The sequence below is a fragment of the Mus caroli genome, unplaced genomic scaffold (genome assembly GCF_978045245.1).
Source record: "Mus caroli unplaced genomic scaffold, Mus_caroli_1 scaffold_16, whole genome shotgun sequence".
Lineage (NCBI taxonomy): Eukaryota > Metazoa > Chordata > Mammalia > Rodentia > Muridae > Mus > Mus caroli.
Window position 1 is genome coordinate 18,063,967 of NW_028227271.1, and position 21,580 is coordinate 18,085,546.

Genomic DNA, 21,580 nt, shown 5'->3' on the forward strand with positions numbered 1-21,580 from the left:
CCCTCCTAGCCTTTCTTTGCCTACTGGGACTAACCTGCAGGACTCTTGCTAGCCGCCAGGAGACCAAGACCTAAAAAGAGACGGATGCCCAAGGTCAAATCGCGCGTGGGCGCACACCAGCAGTTCCACGGCCTCCCATCGCCTGCCCAGGACCGCCCGGGCAACATTTCTGCGCTGCTGGGACTCCGCCCGTCCCTTTGCAGCCCTCCCTACCCCGTCGCTCGTGCAGACCCAGCAGAACCCAGGGGCAGCCAGAGCGACAGACTAGTGTCTTTCAGGGCACCCGGCCGCTCCGACCGCCCTCCCCACAGCCAGGTCCCTCAGTCCCCTCCTCTGACCCCTCCCTCCCGTTCCTTCCTAGGCCTTTTCTGCTCCTCATCCTAGGCTCCCTCGACCTCTCTGTTTCTGATTCTTCTCTGGTCCCAAGTCTAGCTTCTCCTGTCCTCACCCTGGTCGCCTCCTCCCGGGTCCCCGCCACCCTCTCTGCGTACCCGGTGACGCAGCGCCGCCTCCCGCTCCCGCCTCCCCGCGCCACCGCCGGGCAGACTGCAGGGGCCGCTAACGGTCCCGCGCCCCCCCGGCGTCCGCGCGCCCCGCGCCCGGCGGACGAGGCCGCGCCGGCGGCGATGGGGGCGATGGGGGCGGCGGAGCCGCTGCACTCCGTGCTGTGGGTGAAACGGCGACGCTGTGCCGTCAGCCTGGAGCCCGCGCGGGCTCTGCTACGCTGGTGGCGGAGCCCGGAGTCCGGGCCCTCCGCGCCGGGTGCCGGTAAGTGTGGCCATCCCGGGCTGGTGGGGCGGGAGCTGCATCCACCCCGGCCTGCGTAGCCCGAGCGCTCCGGGCAGGCTGGGATGGGGCGGAACTCGGAGGGAGGAGACCCGGGGCACGGGGAGAGGCGCCCGGGATACGGAGGCGCGGGGAATCCGAGACGCAGAGCCCGGGTGCCGGGCGGTCTAAGTACTCCGCGGCCTCTGGCGGGGGAACCGTCTGGGTGCTGAGAGCCCAGATACTCCTGGAACTGGGATGACAAAGCCTCTGGAGGTGCTGGAGGGGGAGGGGAAGAGCGGACGTCCACAGCCTCCCACCCCCCCACCCCCCCACCCCGGAGCATCCGCGGGACCCCGGGGGAGGTGCTGCTGTCGGGATGGCGCTGGCACACCTGGACAGGACTGGTTTCTGGTCATATACTTCCTCCAATACAGTAAACTCAAGTACATACACATGTTTCTCTATGGGAGAAGCCCAGAGGGGCCCTGGCAGGGACTTCCTGCGATTAGGCAGTTGAGCAAGGGCCTTTGACTTTCCGATGGAGTGTACATTCTGCTCAGACGCCCTCAGGGTTGAAAGAGGAGTAGCTTAGGCCGGCACGGGGAAAGACGCAACCCACCCGCAGTGACTGGGATAGTGCAAGGACGCTAGAGCCACTCTCCCGGTGCTTTGCAGCAGGTTGTCTGGTGGCCGACGGATTGGCGGAGATTTTAAAGATGTCATTCAGTCCTCCTTAAAAGGAGGATTACAGAAGATTGTGTGTGGACATCTGGGCTGGGGGGCCTTGTAGACGACCTTGTAGACTAATTCAGTTTCATAAATTCCTTGCTCCTTTTGGTTGTGTTTGTTTGTTTGTTTGCTTTGAGACTGTTTTCCTATGTGGGGCCTTGTAGACGACCTTGTAGACGAATTCAGTTTCATAAATTCCTTGCTCCTTTTGTTTGTTTGTTTGCTTTGAGACTGTTTTCCTATGTGGCTCAGCCTCAAACTAGTATTACAAATGTGTGCCACCAAGCCCAACTTGTTTCTCTCTCTCTCTCTCTCTCTCTCTCTCTCTCTCTCTCTCTCTCTCTCTCTCTCTCTCTCTCTGCTGGGAATGATAGAATCCAGGGCTTGTGGCTTGCTAAGCACAGTCTTTACCACCAAACAGCAAACATCCCCTGCAAATTTCCCTTGAGAGCCTGGTAGGGATGGACCTGGGGGATTCTAGCCTAGTGGCTGATGGAGTGGGGCCTTTTCCACTTATGGAGGCACAGAGGGATGCGTGGGGATAAGTGCATCTAATGGGCTTGGATCCCAATTAGAACCTCCGAGGGTAGGGCAAGATCTCACTTTATAAGGGTGGCGCTTGCCCAGGGAAGCCTGGAAGGTCTGAGTGTTGATGGCGAACTGATAAAGAACCCGAAGAACCTCGAGACACGGGTACGGTTGGTGGAGAAGAGCTGGAGAATAGGGTCCAGGACTCCCTCAGTCTGGCAGGTTGAAGTGGGCATTGGTCTTTATAGTGGGTATCTCAAAGGGGGCCCCTGGATGGTTGTTTCCAGCTGAATTTTATTTATTTATTTATTTATCTATTTATTACAAAGACCTGGTGATCTCTTCAGGGAGGATAGAGAGGAGAGACAGTGCAGAGTCGAAGGAAGGCAGTTGGCCCAGTCTAGGTGGGGACGATGGAGGTAGGCAAGGTTGGGTGAAGTGGGGCTGACTGTCACCCTGAGAAGGCACCTGTGGGAATGGCGGGAGTCGGGACTCCCTGGAGGACACCCTGAATTTCTGTTGCCATTCATTCGCTCATTCATTCCCTCGCTCATTCTACCCAGAATGGCTGTGTGGGTAGTTAGGGTTGTTCGTACTCTGGCATTGTGCATTGTGCTGAGGCTCTGCAGACTGAGCTGAAGGGAGGCAGGGCTGAGGTAGCCTCAGTCTCACTGGAGACCAACCCGGTTCCTAGCCTTGGAGTCGAAGCAGCCTTGTATTCAGAGTGCCTTTCTGTGGCTCAGTGCCTGGGACTTGATTACCCTGAAGTTCTTCCCATGTGCCCCTGGCACCACCTCCCAGGGCATGTCTCTCTTGTTCTCGGACTTTATTACCACTGTTCTGCCTAGGCATGAGTGGGTTGAATTTCTTTTTTGTTGTTGGTTTTTTGAGACAGGGTTTCTCTGTATAGCCCTGGCTGTCCTGGAACTCACTCTGTAGACCAAGCTGGCCTTGAACTCAGAAATCCGCCTGCCTCTGCCTCCCGAGTGCTGGGAGTGCTCGGATTAAAGGCGTGTGCCACCACGCCGGGCTCTAGTGGGTTGAATTTCAGGTAAGCCTCTAGGGCCTAGAATCCTGGTTTAGGATAAGAATACTGTTGCATGGGGGGTGCTCAGTATGTGTGAGCTGCAGTCCTTTGCTTTGGCTCATACAGACACGGGCCCAGAAAATGTGGAGCTCTACCGACTCAGCTGAGGCTGAGCAAACCTGACTTCATGGGAGAGCACTGCCTCTTCTGGGTCAAGGAGGCCATGAAGACACTGGACAAGACCCACTCTCCTTTTGTGAGATGTGGGGTGGGACATCATCCATCGCCCGTGGTCAGCATTGGCACAGTTAATTAGTCAGCTGCTCCCACGGTTTCCAGCGCCCACACTCTAGGCCAGGTTTGCTGGCAGCGTCTGCTTTTCAACATTGGCGGCGGCTTGTTTTTGCTGGCAGGTGGCTTCCACAGCTGGCCGGCTCTGTTGAGTATTACGTCACCCCTGTGAAGTGTGCAGCCACTTTTGTGTAGACTCACCTATAGCCCCTTGGGGAGCAGCCCCAACAGACCGGGTCTTCTCTAGGACTGGCTGCGAGGGACCAGTTGGTAGGCTGTCTCAGAAAGCACCCTGCTCACTTCCCTTTTCCTGATGCTCTCCCTTGCGGGGGTGGGGTGGGGGTTAGGGGGAGTCATCTTGGTCCCCCTCCCCCGTGTTTTCACCTCCCCCCACCAGAAGTAGACCTATTTTAGAATAAGGTGAGATTTGAGTATGTGGAGTCAGAGAGCATGCTCTAAGCAGTTCATGGCACATTTAATTCAGTTAGCCAGGGCCACTTCCAATCTGCCACTCCCCAGGTGTGTCCGGACACACCTGAATTGCCTGGGTTGGGAATCATGGGCAGAAGATTGTGCAAAACCAGACTGGGAGACCTGTGAGAGGCCGGCTGGCCGGCAGCCCTGGAGCTCGCAGACAGTCCTGAGGGACACTGTGCAAGCAGCTGGGTATTTCATCTCCCCTCCATCCTCTCCTGCTGTAGGCATGAGAACGGGAAGGTGCGGATTACTTACTTGTTCCCTAGGTGCCTAGCGCGCAGCAGAAGGAGGCTCTGAACCCAGACACATATTCTTTCTGGGGCGGTTGCCACGTTTGCTGCCAAGTGCCCAGCAACAGAGATAAGGACTCAATCTTGGTGGGGTGGGGTCAGCACCGGAAGAAGCTGAACCAGCAAGTGCTTCTCCAGGCCACGGGCTGGAGCGGAAGTGGGGCAGACTGAAAACAGGAAATGGTGTGTGTGTGGGGGGGCTTCTCTAAGTGGGTCACTAGTTGAACTTGAGATAGTCTGGAATGATGTCTGGGATTCTCTCCTCTTACCCCCCCACCCCCCCGGGGCAGCAGGGCACACTATCAATTCTGTATTTGTTGCTGTGTTTCAGAGTGTGCTGAAGATTCACGAATGGCATCGGGGCCACTGCCTTTGTGGGGAAAACCTCCTTTGTCTGCTTTTTTGTAATATTCATTTATTTATTTATTTATTTATTTATTTAATGCATATGAGTACACTGTAGCTGTCTTCAGACACACCAGAAGAGGGCATCAGATGCCCATTACAGATGGTTGTGAGCCACCATATGGTTGCTGGGGATTGAACTCAGTACCTCTGGAAGAGCAGTCAGTGCTCTCCTTTGTCTTCTACCAGCCCCCATGTGGGTGCCCCAAAGCTGACAGTGAGCTTACAGGCAAGCCACTGCTGTCTTTTGCCTATACCTTCATCATTTACCACCCTGGGCCATGAATAAACAAGCTCACAAAAAGAAACCATGGGACTGAGGGCATAGCTCAGCTGTAGAGTACATAACACACACACACACAGACACACACACACACACACACACACCATACCCTAGGATGGAGCACCAGCATCCTCTTGCAATATAATAATAATAATAATTTAATAAAATCCTGAAAGCAGGGCTGGAGACATGGCTAAGTGGTTAAGAGCATGCACCGCTCTTGCAGAGGACCCGAGCCAGCCCCCACATTGGGCTGCTCACAACCATCTGTAACTCTAGCTTCATTGGGCTCCTGTACACAGTCTCACAGACAGAGACATTTTATTTAAAATAAAAATAAATCTTAGGGCTGGAGGGATGGCTCAGCGGTTAAAGAGCACTGACTGCTCTTCCAAAGGTCCTGAGTTCAATTCCCAGCAACCACATGGTGGCTCACAACCATCTGTAATGAGATCTGATGCCCTCTTCTGATGTGTCTGAAGACAGCTATTATTGTACTCATACATAAAAATAAATAAATCTTAAAAAAAATATATATATATATCTTTTAAAAATCTAGAAAGCAGAAAAAATATTTTAATATCATACATACAGAGTGCTAAATGTATTTATGTAAATGTGTTTCCGTGTATGTAAAATGCACGGGTGGGGGGGGGAGCTAGGAAATAAACAGTGATTTCCCATATAACTTGCTGCTGTGAAACATGTTTTGTTTTGTTTAAAGAGCAGCTTCGCTGAGATCTGATTCTCCTGCAATAAAATGCTCATATTTTAAGGGCACAGTTCGATGTGTTTTGATAAGTGCACCTGTGTAAGCATTGCCAAGATAGGGCACAGGAGCCATAGCCCAGAACCTCCCCGACCTGCAGTTCTGGGGAAGTTCTCTGCCCAGCTGTCTACAAGGATGGGTTTCATTCTCCGGGTGGTTCACAGAGACACAGCCAAAACTCCTGACATCTCGGTCTCTCTTTACTGGTTTTAAAAAACTATATATCTGTGGATCTGTGGTTAATTCTTTTGGCTTAAAGAGAGTGTGTGCATGTGTGCACAGCTTTTGTTTGCCCCAGTATACACACACACACACACACACACACACAGAGTTTATACATTGTTGTATTCTTGGACATGTTTCCATCTTTGAGTGTGTGTGTAAGAATTCTGGGATCTTTTGCTTTCCTTTCCCTTGGGTGTAACTTTAAAGAAGAAAGCTGGGCCAACCTAGATAAAGGAAAAGGATTGTTTCAAGATAAGCCTTTATTGCATTTTATTATGTGAAAAATCACTACTATCCTTTTGTTGTTGAGGTTTTGAGATTGAGTCTTGCCCTACAGCCCAGCCTGCTCTATGTAGCCCTGGTTGTCCTCACACTTGACAAGGTCCACCTACTTGAGCCTCCCAAATGCTAGAATTAGAGGCATGAACCATACTGGGCTCTCCAATACCTTTGTGAATGATTCGTGAGAGGAAGTTTCTTAAAGTCAGAGCCAGGGGGATTATAGATGTTTATACCAAGCAAATCCTTACAAGAAACCCAAGAAGCTGTGAACGGGGGACCGGCCTTCTTAGCCAAGGAGGAAACAGGAAAGGCTAAACCATATGACTACAAGAGAATGGTAAAACAGCCACAAGATGCCCAGCAGTGGTGGCACACACCATTAGTCTTTTAGTCCCAGCACTCAGGAGACAGGTGGAGCTCTGAGTTCAAGACCAACCTGGTCTACAGAGTGAATATCAGGACAGCCAGGACTACACAGAAGAAACTCTAAAAAACAAAAGAAAAACAAAAAACAAAAAGCCTCCTGTAAGATTACAAAACAAAACAAAACAAACTAACAAAAAAAGGTGTGTGTGGGTGACAGATATAACAATGCTTTAAAAGTTAAAACAGAACAAACAAAAACATCTTAAGCATCTATGAAAATTAAAGGCAGGTCTCATAGCACATATCTATAATCCTGGCATTTGGAAGGTAGGGGGAATCACCCATAGGGCCAGCTTGGACTCTGCAGTGGGTCCCTGTTTCCAAACAAAACAATATTGGTAGGAAAGTGGAACCAGGCATGGACTGCATACCTATAATCCCAGCGCTTGAAAGAAGATGGAGGCAGGGGGACATGAGATCAAAGCCATCCTGGGTTACATAGTAAGACCTTGACTCCGTCACAGCAATGACAGAAAGTGTAAGAGTAGACAATAATAGACAGCTTGATGATCAATAGATTAATTATTGATAGATAAGTAGATGGTAGAAAGATAGATGAGGTAGATGAATGATAGACATATCAATAAAAAGATGGTTGTTAGATACTGATAGACAGGTGAAGATAGATTACTGATAGGTAGGTAGACGATAAATAAGTAGACAATATGTAGATAGAATGATGATTGACAAGAGATGCCATTCACAGAAACAGATCCTGAAGCGGAGGCCACAGAGATGTTGTCCTCTGCCTGTGACTGGGAGGTTAAACCAAAGAGCATCCTTGATAGAGATGCTTCAGGTGCCTCGGGAACGTGAGGAAGGCAGTCATGGTGGAAGGAGGTGCCTCGGGAACGTGAGGAAGGCAGTCATGTTGGAAGGAGGTGCCTCGGGAACGTGAGGAAGGCAGTCATGGTGGAAGGGCCAGAGCAGTAACTACTTTGGTGCTTTGGGGAAAAAAAAAAACAATCTCAATATCTTGAAATTTTGAAACTAGTTTTCTTTGATTCAGCATTTAATTTTTTTTCTTTCTTGGTGCTGAAGATGGAGGGAGGGCCTCACACACGCTACGCGTCGGCTCTGTAAAAGAACTCCACCACGCTCGGCTCTCTAGCACTTTATTAACACAGATTCCTCTGTCTTGGTGTCTTCGTTGGTAGCTGCCACCTGTCCGGATCTGTCCCGGTTCCGTTCTTTTGGCCGCAGACCAGTTCAGATAACCAACCGCTGCCTACCCGTTCATGGTCCTCCTCCCTCTGACTTTGGCCTTGGATCCTTTATGCTCACTGTTTCCTCCCATCAGAACACTCCTGTGTCGGATGAACCCCGGACATCAGGATGGGGAATTAGAAAAACAAACAAACAAACAAACAAACAAAATTACCCAGTTCAGTCCTATCGGTTTGTCAGTGCTGTGGGTGTCTGAGGTGCCTCTGTGCAAACGCAGCTGCCCATCTTCCAAGGTGTGTGTCCTGCACCTTCCCCCGTGACACAGCCCTGACCTTGGCTCACATCCCCACCAACACGTGCTCCCCAGCACAGCTAGGCCATTGGCAGTGCCCTATATCCCTGGCACTTCTCACCGTCGCCCTCTCTAACCTAGGTGTTTTCCTTTTACTTTCCTATGTAAGCCTTAGTCTCTCTTTCCTGACCTTCAGGATTCAAAATGCGCTTTGCCCTCCACAGGGCTTCCCCTCTGTCAGCCATTTCTTTTTGCATCTTGTAACGTGTCCTTCTTATCTCCCTCCTTCTCTGAGGCAGGATCCTTGCCAGAATCCTCTTCTATGTGCCTCCTGACTCTTCCAGGACTCCCCCATCCCCTGAGTAGATGCTTATAGGACAGGGCGTGACAAGGACAAGGACAGCTTGTTGTCCTTGCTCAGCAGTGGGGCCAGATTTCAGGCCGTGTTCAGGACCCCCCTCTCGCCCCCCCCCGGCCCCCGTACTCTCCCATCAGGATCAGAAGTTGCTGTTGGTTGTTAGGTCTCCCAAGGTCATGGAGTATGACACACAGGAGGGAGGAGGGGGCTTTCTTGCTGGGTGACATCACTCACCATTTCTTGCCTCTGAAGGAGTGTAGGTTGGAAGCCATCGGGGTGTGAGTCAGGAGGCTGAAGAGTTTGTGCAAACCCCCTGTACCACCCTGGCATGCAGGGTGCCAGTGTGAAGTGCTGCCCGTGAGGTATCGACCCAACAGGGCTGTGGCAGACATCCATCACCCATTCTCCTTTTGTGAGGTCAGAAGCAACGGAAACAATCAATTCACAGAATGCCGACGGCAGGCAATTTCCTCCTAGTGCCTGTGTAGGAAATAAATGGCGATCAGGTCAACCTACGTTGGGAACAGTCTCCTTCCAGACCAGTCCAGTGGTCATGAGAGCCCTTTGGATTGCAGGCTTCCAAGCTTCCCAGACAGAGGCTGGAAGACGGCACTCAGGCAGCAGCCTCTCTCTCTCTCTGCTGGTGTTTCAGTGGCTCTTGAGAGATGCCAGGGTCTCAGAGGTCCCTGCAGTAGTCATAAACTCGTAATCACTCTGACTGGATTTCCTGGTTAACTTTTGGTAATCTACAAACAGATCAGTAAGTGGATGTGGCTGTCCCAGCTCTGAGACTAAGAGGTTCGAAAGTGGTGGGCCACCTGGGCCAGCTGTGACATAAAAATAGTGTGGCCCTTAAGGCAAGCCTTGTCTAAAAGGGACTAACAGAGGCTTCTTTGGCTCTGTGGGCCATCCAGTTACTGAGCCCTGCCTTTTGAGTGTATAAGCCACCTCAGACACTATGTCATGGCTTGTGTGCCAATAAAGCTTTATTTACAAAGGCAGCTGGCAGCCTGAATTGGGACAGTGGTTGTGGACTGCCAATCCCTGCTCTAAAGTCAGTTATTAGCACAGAGGGACTAACAGGGTATTGTCTTGTAAAAGTAGTGAATCCAGGTAGCTCAAAACAACTTAACTAGAAAAGCCCACCTGATGGAAAATTGCTGCTTCTATTTGGGGAACAGGCTCTCTTGGCAGCTGTGGCAGGTATCTAGGAGGCGAGGAGGGGAACCCATAGGTTCAAGGTAAACTCAGCCCCTCTAAGAAACAGCAGCTGCAGGTGTGGAGCCTCAGGCCCTCTGAGACTTGGATTCTCACCTCTCTGATCAGTTCTGTTCATAGATCAAGGCTTAAGTGCACACAGAACAAGAGTCTGCCCTGGTATGCCTGCCAGGGTGTTGCAAGAATTTTCATCCCAAATCGGCACTAAGCAACATCACCCCCCTCTTCACAAGGTCCTAAGTCCACACTACCAGAGAACCAATGAGTTTAGTAGATTTACTTAGAAAGCATAGGTGAGAGGTTACAGGCAGGAATGTGGGTGACACCCCACCCCCACCCCCGCCAAAGAAGCCATCCTGGAAGTTTTGTACCCAGCATGGATGATGGCCCACTCCTCCTTCCCCTGGCCTTCCCCAACCTATATACACTCTAGCCCTTCCCCAGGACCACCCCACCCACACAATAGCTCCATGAGTTGCAATTAGGGCAGAATTGTATACAGCTGGCTGGAACCTCCAGTGGGGCTCCAGGGACCCTGCCCTCTCCCTCCTTCTCTGAGGAAATTCGGAGGTCCACAGGCCTTCAAGGATAGATCCTTGCCAGCAGGCACAGCTGATCTCACCATGGTGCCCGTTTTGCTCCGAGTATAGCACTGTACAACGCAGGGGCTCCTGGACAGGTAGATGGTTGAGATATATTTGGGGGCAGGAGAGTCTCCTGGTGAGACAGATGGTTTGGGGAGACTAGGAGTCAGACTCCCTGTTGGACCGGCAGCTAGTAGGGAGAGGGTGCCATAGCTAGGTGATAAAGGTGTTGAGTTCCCAAGCTTCTTTCCTCCTGGCCCTCTTGACTCCAAACCAAAGTCTGGCAGCTTAAAACAAAACAAGTCGAAACACTTTGTAGGTCTTTGTCTCTCACCAGAAGGCCTCCTGCTTATGCTCGAGTTCAGGGCCTGCTTAGGGTATGTCACTTGGTAGTTCTGAGCTGATCAACCAACCTAGCTTTCTCCAATCTGACCAAAGTAGGGGAGGCAAACTCTCCTGTGGCTGTAAAACCTACAGGCTTCCAGAAGAGACTGGATTTTGGCTTTCTGAGTCACCCTCTGCAAACAAAGGGTGTTCTCTCTCTCTCTCTCTCTCTCTCTCTTTGTCTGCTTGTGTGTGTATCTGTCCTCACTTCCAATAAACGCTGTTCTTCAATTGCTGATCCTGTTCATGATGCTTGAGGTGACTCTGCCACTGCCCCTCATGCTTCAGATTCCATCCGCTCCCCACCTTTTAATTCTCTGCGTGGCGGAGAAAATGAAACCGATAAATGCCCCTCGACTGTATCTGTTTTGAGGCCTCCCAGGAAGGATGTATCCACCCTTGGAGGCAGTGATGAGTTGTGCACGCTGTCTGCTTTCCAGACCTGTGTGCTGTCTGTTCTTGGGGTGTCCTCGCTGTTCTTGAGATGTTTGGGTACAGTTGGGATTCAGGTTCTATCCGTCTCCACCTTAGTTCTGCAGCTGTTTTTGATGCACATCAGGAGGCTTTGCCACACCTCCTCCCTCTTTATACAACGGGCCCTCCATCTCTGGAGACTTCCTTTGGTTTGGATATCAGCACGGCCACCTCTGCTTTCTTCCCATGAGTGGTTATAATTCTGGAGCTTCTAGCCCCAGTCCTAAAGTAATTACGCCTTGAAGTCTGCAGTGAGTTCCTCAGTGCGGGTAGCTTGGTTGGAAAAGGAGGACTGGCCTTTTCAGTGGGGGCGTGGTCGTTCTTGTTCAAGACTCTCTGTCCACTCCTGCCCTGGCCTGAGGCTGCAGGGAGCTGGCTTGTGTTGACATTCTGTGTCTGTGCGCACTGGCGTTTCCGATAGTGGTTTCTTCCATTCCAGATCAGAGAGCTCTGTGGTGTAAAAAGAAACCCGTGGGTCCCTTGCCCTCCCTCAACCCCCAGGCAGCTGCCTTGTGCCTCTGCCTCTGAAGTCCAAGAAGGAAGAGCGGAGAGGCTCACTCAGGCTATCCCAGGGTGGAAGGTGTCTGTGCTTTCAGACTAAACAGTTCCTACTGACTCATTTCCCAGGCACCTCCTCTCCTCGGTGCTCCATATTCTGCCACTGAACACTGAGAGCAGCTTGCAGTTTTCAGCCTCAGACACAAAGCTTTTCAGCTCCACGGTTGACTCTCTCCTGAGAGCCTCCCTCCCTCTGTGGCTACAGGCGTGCCTCAGCAGGTGTAGAGCCCACAGTCACCTCAGAACTCCCATTTGGTGGTGACTCCTGTGTCTGGTTCACTTTGTTATCTGAACCCTTGAAGATGCACGGGGGCAGAATTTGCATCAGGGTGGAAGAGCCCAGCAGGGAGGGAACAGAAAGGTTAACCATTCTCAAAAGAGAATCATTGCCCAGAGAATCCCGACCTATGTAGTTATTTCTGCACTCCCAGAGGCCTACATACAGTGTTTTAACGGAGGCCAGGTGTTCACATGGCAAATGATACTGAGTGGCTTGTTGCCAGAGAAGCATGTCTGACTCCTTTTTAATTTCAGGGCATGTCCCCCATCCAGCTCTCTTGGGTGCCTCTGTTGCTCAGGTTCCTGTAGGAACGACTTCCTAGTCAACGTTCCCTTGTACGACTGGGTGCGTACAAGCCAAGGTGCTTGGCGCCACTTCATACCTATTTTCCATGGGGGTGTAGCCTCAGCTTTTGCATGACCTGTAAACCTTGCTGGTGGGCACTGGAGGAGTGGCTATCCTGTCCCAACCCCTCTTTTCCTGTCACATCAGACTTCAAGATCTTGGAGCGCCAGATGCAGCAGTTCTTGATAAGAAACCTCTCCTCATCTTGCATGCACTTCCCCAGGCTGGGGTTGTAACTGGGTGCCACTCTGCTCAGTTTGTTGTCTTGATCTTTAATCCCTGGGCTTTTCCAGGTGGCCATCCGAGGCCCAACTGAGTGGCATGTCCCCATCATCTTGGCCCTTGTCCAATGTGCGTGGGCTTACATGTGTATGCACCTGGGTCACTGGTGAACCTTTCCGCCCCGGAGGTATGTGGGAAACTGACAGGCATCCCAGAGCCTCTGACATCACAGTTGAGCAATGGCAGCCACTGGTTTCCTGTCAGTGAGCTGTGGTCACCACACACACACACACACACACACACACAGAGAGAGAGAGAGAGAGAGAGAGAGAGAGAGAGAGAGAGAGAGAGAGAGAGAACAAAACCAGCAAGTGCTGGAAGCTGTCTGTCTATCCCACGAGGCTATGTGATGACAGCAAGTACCACAACAGGCTGTGGAGAAGGGGCTGGCAATCAACCCGATGACAGGGACCAGCAGGCCAGCCTCACCTGCCAAGGGCAGCTGATTTTTCTGGAATGTGTTGACCTTTTGTTGCAGGGTGAGCTGCAAACTCACACAAGTGGCCCTGGCATGACCAGAAGGGCAGGAGAATTTGTCTGTTGTCAGCAAAAGTGTTTGGAGTTTTAACCAAGATTCACTTCCAGATTTCCAGTCCCAGCTTGGGAAGCCTTATGGAACAGGAGCAGTGTTGAGTTTATAACATTTTGTTTAAACTGTTTTGTTTTGTTTTTAAAACATGGATTGGTTTTCGTTGTTTGTTTGTTTGTGGGGTTTCCCTGTGTAGTCCTGGCTTCCCGGGTACTAACTATGCAGACCAGACTGGACTCGAACTCAGACCTGTCTGCCTCTGCTGCCCCCATCACGGCACCTCCACCCCCCACACCCTGTCCCCAACCCCGAGTGCCGGGATCAAAGCTGGATTTAATGTCAGGAAATGAATGGTGAAGGGGCAGGGGCATTTAGGTTTAGTTCTGCTGGCTGGAAATGAGTTAAGGCCCCCAGCCCATGTCACAGGCAGTGGCTCCATCACAGTGAAGAACATGGCAGGAAAGAGACAGAAGAGCTCTGTGATTGGGGCAGATGCTTCTAACACCTCTGAGCTGAACTCCAAAAATGTGAAAACCATTTAAAATACAGTCTTGTAAGATGTGCCAGGGCAGGTAAGATGAACCTGCCCTGAGGTGTTATCTAAAAGATAGAGGTAGACAGAGACCAGATCTCGTAGCCGTTTGCTATTCTTTGTAACTGGAGTAGTGTTTTTGAAAACAAAGGCTCTGAGCAAGTGTGCGTGGAAGTGCAGGTGCGAGTGTATGCCTGTGTGCATGCGAGCAATGCATGTGTGCGAAAGCACATGTGCATGTGTAGAGGTCAGAGGTTAACATCGAGCATCTTCCTTGTTCACTCTCTGCCTTTATTTTCATTAAAATTTTTTAATATTTATTTTATCCTATGCTCCTGAGTGTTTTGACTGCATGTATGGATGTGTGCCATGTGTTCCTGGTGCCTGCACAGGCCAGGAAAGGGAGTCAGATCTCCTGGAACTGGAGTTACAGATAGCCATGAGCTGCCATGTGGTTGCTGGAAATTAGACCCAGAGCTCTTAATCATTGAGCCATCTCTCCAGCCCCTTCTCCCACACTTAACTCCCCCCCACCACCACCACCACCTCAATTTGTTTTTTGAGGCAGGCTCTCTTTCTCAGACCTGGGACTAGAATGTCTGGCCAGTGAACCTCTGGGGTGTCCTGTCTCTACCCACTCACCCCCAAACCCCTGGGTCACAAACATGCCCCACACGAACTGTAACTAGCTTTCCAAGTAGGTGCTGGGGATCGAACCTGAGCCCCTATGCTTGTTCAGCAAGCATTTTACCTACTAGTCATCTCCTCAGGTCCCGAGAAGACAGTCTTCCTCACTCGGCTTGTGATTTGTTTTGCAATCCATGCCATTGCTTTGCTGGGCTGACGAGAAGCTGGAATGATGGGGGTGGAGGTGGGGTGACTCATGAGGCAAGGGTGTCTGGAAGGGGTCCCTGGGAGGCACTACCAAAGCTCACTTGGCCTGTGCCGGGAAGGTAGGAGGGGGCAGAGGTTACTCTAACCTCTCGATTCTGAAGGAAAAGGGTAAATTTCTCGGGGGGGGGGGGGGCAGAAACTCGCTCTGGCTTGAAGGAGAGAGTGACTTCTCAGTGCTCGTGCCACCGGCAAGGAGGTGACACTCCGAGGTGGACCTCACTCCTCCGACTAGGCCCTCTGGACAAGTATGTAGAATGATTTGGAAAACGATGCTGGTAGTAAGGAGTCCAGGGTTGGACCCACGATTGGCTAGGTCCTCATGCAACAGGCTGATGGGGACGCATCCAGAGTCCCAAATGGAGTGGGCAAGGACACCTGTGAGTGCTTACCTCATACTACACAGTGTCGGGGCACCGGGGGTTAGAGTGAACTGGCCCTGTACCCACAACAGGTTGGGGCCCCACTTTGATGGACTCAGGACAGCAACACCATAAACAGGGCCACCTCTCAGAATGGTGGGGGCACCAGGAGCAGCACTCTGTGTCCCCACATCAGGTGTGTGACTGGCACAGTGAGTGGCACTGTAGTCCCTGTGAGGGGACAGGTAGAGACTGCACAATGCGGGTGTGGGCTTGGTCCTTTTGGGCTGTGGGCCCACAGCATCTGTCATCTTTTGTGTCTTGGACACTCACTGCTCCTGCTCTAAGGCTGACCCGCAGTCTGACTGTGAGGTCCTGGAAAAGGAAGTTAAAATCCTTTGTAGCGATCCAGGACATTTGACTCTGAGTCATAGCCAGCCATTATTTTATTAAAGGGAAGGGGACATGCCTAATGACTGTCAGCCACTGCTTTTCTGTGATCAGGAACAGGATCTACAAGAGCCTAGGGTAACATCCACCACTCATAGCAGAGGCTGCCTGGCAAGCTGAGTGTAGAAGCATGAGAAAGTTGGCTGCTCTGGGCACATCCCAGCTGCAGCCTAGACAGCACAGGGCACAGCAAGACAGCATACCATTCTTGGACCAGATGAGCTATGCCTAGCCCTGGCTTTCTTATTCCTTTCCCTTCAAAGCAGAAAGTTCCCTGCAGGGCAGCCCTTTGCCAGTGTCCTCATCACACAAGCTTGGGGCCTGCCTGGTCTGGGAAAAACTGCACTTCTCATCTCTGGTTTCTGTGAACCTTCTAACCTTGCTGGTAGTGTATGAGGATGTGTACCAGAGAAATATAGCATTCTATAGGAAAAGAAAGGGCCCAGAATTCCTGCCTGGCCAGCTGTTTGCCAGGGTCCCCCTCCTATTCTCAGTGGCTGTGGTTGATGTCATCAAGTGTCTATGTGGCCATCCTAGTGTGTGGGCATCTCCCCGTAGGGTCTAGACTACATTATCAGAGAACTTGTTTGAGGGGCATTCCACCCCAAGAGGACCAGATGCCGGCTCCTTCAATACCTCTGAGTCACACAGTTCTCGACACTGACCCCTGTGACTGACAGTCTCAGTTTCCTGGCACAAGGCATTGGATGTAGAGGTGGCCTTGCCTGCTGTGCAGGGATGGGGGCCTGTTGGAAGCACAGCGCCACCTATGATAGCTCAGGTTTCTGATAGGTCATTTTTATCGAGCCCATTCTTCTGTGTCGACAGATCCTCACTTCTTACCTTCCCTTAGCCCCACCCAGTCCCTAGCAGGGAGATGCTACAATCTCCTACACCCTACATGACATTCCCATCATAGAGCCCCTCTCTCCCTGACTCCTTGTCCCTCACCCTCTTCCTACTGTAGTTCTCTCCTGAACTACTAGCTCAATCACAAGATCTCCCCAGCCCCTCCCCCCGACAGGCCTGAGTCCCTCCTGACAGCTCATGTGACTTACCCTAGTTCGATGTTTTTCCGCCTCCCAATTCACCCATCCGGTTATGCTTGTGGGGATCTAAACAGTGCTGGTTTTAGAGCTTTTGTTCCCACCAAGGGACAATGCCAGTATCACATGAGCCATGGTGTGGCTTGTGTGCCACAGCAGCTGTGGAATGTACGTGGGCTGCGTGGCTTTGTGGGGTCCCTGGTGCAGCATGGCCTTTGGGGTCTGGCCAGCAGAGCATGTGACATCAGGGACATTAGGACACTGTTCTCTCATTTCTTGGTCTGAGACTCCCTCTGAATATGTAAGATGAAGCATGATTCATGGGCACAATTTTAAGAGAGTTGTCCAACCGTCACTAGCACACTTTAGTTATTTTGTGATGTAACATGGTTGCCTCTTAGTCTTCTGAATATCAGAAACTTATCTCACTCCACGACTGTGCTTAGCAGCTGTGACTTCTGTCACCTGATTCTTAGGGACAGTCACAGTTATGAATAAGAGACACTGGGAAATGCTTGAAGTCTGCCCTCAGTGGTCCTAGACTCAAAGCACAGGTGGCTTTATCAGAGGGTCACTGCCTCAGGTTTGTTCTGAGTACCTGATGTGAGCCTGGCAGGTGAGCCATAACAGCACAGAGATGTGCCTCTGTCACCTCCTGGTGTTGCAGGAAGGAGGCAGTCAGAGGTCAGGTCGGTACAGGGAGTGGGTGCAGGGTCACAAGCAGGGCAGAATTTGGAGGAGGCTCCATGAGAGCCAGGTCAACATCCCCAGAAATGGGGAAGATGGGTAAGTTGCAGGAGAAGGGAGGAGCCATGTCGGAGAACTGGCTGCTGGTGGCAAGCTACTTGCCATGTAGAAGGTGTTCAGATGTCTGCAACAGGGCCTGTCCAGAGTAGCATCCTTGCAGGAGTAACGAACAAGGAGCTGTGTGGGGTGCGGGGAGGGGAAGACTAGGGAAGGGAGAATTAGAAGCAGCTAAAAACTGAATTTCGGAGGCACAATGGTGTAAAAATGGGAATCCCAGGAAGCAGCCACCCGTGGAATGCTGAGGGTGGCCCCAGACCCAGGGTGGGCACAGGGTCCCACAAGGCAATGGGCTTGATCCTGCTCAGTTCAGCCCCTCCCCAGTGTGTGTGCCTCTGGGGATTCTGGGGGCATGACTACAATCCTTTCATGGCTCAGCTCGTACCTTCCCAGGTTCTGATGACCCAATTTCAATTGCACCAACTCGGGGAAAAATACTACCACAAAGGAATCACAGGTGCCACCACAGCATGGCCTGCTAATTTGGCTGCTGGAAGAGGCGCGGGATTTTTTTTTAGCTAGACTGCAGGGTTGAGAGCCAACCTAGGAAGCCAGCAGGTAGCAATGTTCATCTATACAAAAATACAAGGTGATTCATAAAGAAGCATTCGGAGTCCAGCCTGTGTTCAAAGAGGATGCTGCTGTCTGTAATTGTCTCTGCTCCCCCTGACCGGCACAGCCTCAGCCCACAGCTTCTGTCAGAACCTGTTAATTCCCAAGGCTGCGTGCCCAGCCTAGAACTTCCTTTTGATCCAAGTTAAGTAATTACAGCATGCGTCAAGCAAGTTTAGATCAGTCTGCCTCTCTCTGGGCTACTGGGTTAGAGATTGTTAGTCACCAGGCATGACGGGGTACACCCATAATCCTAGCACTCAAGAGGCTGAGGCGGGAGGATTGAGAGTCCATGGCTAATCTGGGATATCTAGAAAGACTGTACTTCACTCAAAGCAACAGAATCAAACCAAAAGATTGCCTGGAGCTGTGATTCTCTAGGCCAGTGGTTCTCAACCTTCCTAATGCTACAGCCCTTTAATGCAGTTCCTCACGTTGTGGTGACCCCCCACCCCCCCAATCATAGAATTCTTCCATTGCTATTTCATAACTGTAATGTTGCTACTGTTAAGAATTGTAATGTAAGCCGGGCAGTGGTGGTGCATGCCTTTAGTCCCAGCACTCGGAAGGCAGAGGCAGGCGGATTTCTGAGTTTGAGGCCAGCCTGGTCTACACAGTGAGTTCCAGGACAGCCAGGGCTCCACAGAGAAACCCTGTCTTGAAAAACCAAAAATAAATAAATAAATAAATATATATATAAAGAAATGTAATGTAAATATCCAATATCTGAGACATGACCCAAAGAAGTATTGATCCACAGATTGGGAAAACACGCTATTCTGGGCCCAAGTCTTCCCATCTTCTTGCATCCAATCAGAGCCCAGGCTCCCTGGAACACTTCTCCACAGACTGGACCCCGACTCTCACATACTTTGGTGGCCCTGGCATCCTGTATTATGTGTCTTCTATCCCTCTTGGATTTCTGAGCCACTTTAGGCCTCAGAACAGAGAACACGTCCAGAACACGCCTCACATCGTAAAATAGCTGACTCAGCAATCAGCACTTGTGGCTTAAATGGCTGGACAGACCATGTAAGGGTCACAGCTCGAGTCTGCCCTCTGATGACACCAAGCTGCCTCTTGTTCTGAGTGGCATGACCTTCAACCTTCCTGCCTGCTTTCCTCCCTTCTTTAAAAAAAAAAAAAAAAAAAAAAAAAAAAGATTGCAGTTTATTTATTGGGAAAAGGGTGCGTGCCAGGGTGTGCTCGGGGAAGTTAGAGGACAACCAGGAGAAGCTGGTTTCCCCCTTCCACCCTGCAGATCCCAGGATTTCACGCCGGACATCAAGCTTGGTGGCAGGCAGGTTTACCCACGGAGCCATCTTGTCAACCCTTCCTTTGTGTTTGGGGCTATGGAATGAGTGTAGGAACGAGTATGCGCAGCCTTCGGAGTTGGGGGTGGGGGTGGGGGCGGGCAGGGCTTCTGTCTGTCTGTGTAGCTCTGATGGGTCCTCGGATCTAAGTGTGGTGTCTTTGTAGATGCCCGCTCCGTACTGGTGTCGGAGATCATCGCTGTTGAGGAAAAAGACGACTGCGAGAAACATGCCTCCAGTGGCCGATGGCATAAAATGGAAAATCCGTTCGCATTCACAGGTGAGGGGGCCTCAGTGTTTGCCAACTCCCCAGGCCCTCCCCTGTCCCTCCACCCCACCCCCGACCCCAGTTAGCTCCATGAAGACCCTCGGAGAAGGTCTTATCAAAGCCAGTGACTGGCTCATCTTCATAGACTCTGATAGCAATTATTCAAAAATCTACTTTTGGGGCTAGGGAAACGTGAGTGTAAAGGGCTCTCTGTCTCTCCCTGTGTTGCTAAAATTCTACCTCCTCCCAGCGTCTCACGGACAAACCCAGGCAATTTAGCACCGAAGTTCGCTCTTGGGGAAACTGATGAATTTATTGGGCTTCTTTACAGAGCCTAGATGAGGACTTACTTACAAAGGTGTGGTGTCCCTCACCCAACAGGGATCTGGGTTTCTCTTATAACCATATAGCTTGAGCCACAGCTTTAGTTCCCCCCCCCCCTATATACTCTGGCCCCGCCCCCTGACCATGCGCCGCACTGCCCAATGGTACAGGGCAACGGGATATTCAAGTGAGGATCTCTTGCCGTCCTCTGAGCCTCTACAAAGGGGGTGTAAACTGTCAACCAGTCTTGCTGGGGTGATCTTTTGCAAGGGAGCACAGCTGAACTCCTCAAGGTGGTGTGGTTTGGCCATCCGGGCAGTCCTGCAGTGAGATGAGGGGTGGAGAAGAGACTACTATGGGGCTAGCCCAGCCCTGAGGTTTCCCTTCTGTAGCGGTAGACGCTGCTAACCAGTGTTGGTTTTCACACAGTCCACCGTGTGAAGCGAGTACGACATCACCGCTGGAAGTGGGCACGGGTGACCTTCTGGAGCGCCGACGAGCAGCTGTGTCACCTGTGGCTGCAGACCCTCCGTGGGCTGCTGGAGAGCCTGAGTACGTGGGCGAGCTTTCGGATTTGTTGCCAGGCAGCACAGCTGTGGTGGCACGCGGGACTCAGTGACCTGACCCAGGTGGACGTGATGGATCCCTTTGCTTTGTTTTTATGTTTCCAGCTTAGAGAGTCACAGTGGGGGGAGCAGACGCGTGTAGACTCTGCAGCTGCAGTCCTGGCCCAGCCTCTGCTGATGAGTAGCGAAACTGAAGCAAATCCCTTAGGCCCCAGAGCCTCATTATCTTTCTCTTTTCTCTGTAAGTGGGGTGGGTGCCAATATTTTCCAGGTGTAAATGAGGACTGGACAGAATGTGGGAGAACGACTTCTTACTTTCTGGGAGTGTAGCCTCTCAAGTGCCGCAGAGCCCAGTGCCTTGTTTAATATGTGCCAAGGGACCAGTTCTTGTCACTTTAAACATGGTGGCTTGTTCTTTTTGCACCCGTAACGCTGGGTCATGTTATAATTTTACGTACAAAGGCAACAGCTATTCTTTAGACTTGGATAATAGCTTTTTACCTTTTGGGGAATTAAACTAGTATATGATTTTTTTTTAAAAATTTAAATTTTTTTTGAAACAGGGTTTTTCTGTGTATCTCTGGCTATCCTAGAACTCACTTTATAGACCAAGCTGGCCTCGAACTCATAGAGATCTGCCTGCTCCTGCCTCCCAAGTGCTGAGATTAAAGGTTTGTGCCACCACCACCCAGATGATATATGAATTTTAAAAAGTAAATTGTAGGGCCATTGAGATGGCTCCGTGGGTAAAAAACACTTGCCACCCACACAGAGGACATTAGTTCAAGCCCCAAGACCCCTATGTGGTGGAGAGAGAGGGCCAAGACCTTCAAGCTGTGTTCTGAGTCTCACACATCCTGCATGTGCCCTGGAGTGTGTGAACTAGGAATACATGTGCAATCACATGCTGTACACACACACACTAAATATAGGAATAAAAAGGAAACAAAAACAAATTAAAGTGAGTTATAAAAAAAATCAGCATAATGGCACATACCTGAGATCCTAGCACTTGGGAGGGAGGCAGGGCATTTCAATTCCAGGCTGGCCCGTGCTGCATAGTGAGACTATCTCTAAGCACGGGAGGTGGGGGGAAGGTTGCAGAGGGGGAGGGAGCGTGGACAAGAGAAAAGGGGGGCAGCCACTGACAAGTTCACTTCCATCTCCAGAACCCATGCCAGAAAGAGACCACCAGTTCCTTTAAATTGTCTCCTCACTTCCACACATAATATAATATAATGTGACGGGGGAAGGGAAGGGGAGACAGAGGGAGCAGGAGGGAGGGAGGGAGAGAGAGAGAAAGAGAGAAACTGGATTATAAGGTATTTGAAACAACTGAACTCCAGGGCCTCTTCATGAAACACTCCCTCTTTTTTTTTTGTTTTTTTTTTTTTTTTTTCCTTCGAGACAGGGTTTCTCTGTGTAACCCTGGCTGTCCTGG

The 21,580-nt window shown here is 51.1% G+C and overlaps 1 protein-coding gene across 1 annotated transcript in view; it reads left to right on the forward strand.

Moving 5' to 3' along the window:
* Window positions 1-333: 333 nt before the first annotated feature.
* Cerk (ceramide kinase) overlaps window positions 334-21,580 on the forward strand; it is a 43,073-nt gene continuing 21,826 nt past the window's right edge. The window contains exons 1-3 of the mRNA XM_021183816.3: window positions 334-768; window positions 19,148-19,261; window positions 20,003-20,125. Of these exons, the coding sequence (XP_021039475.1) occupies window positions 627-768; window positions 19,148-19,261; window positions 20,003-20,125 (379 nt within the window). The 5' untranslated portion in view covers window positions 334-626. The remainder of the gene's footprint in view (window positions 769-19,147; window positions 19,262-20,002; window positions 20,126-21,580) is intronic.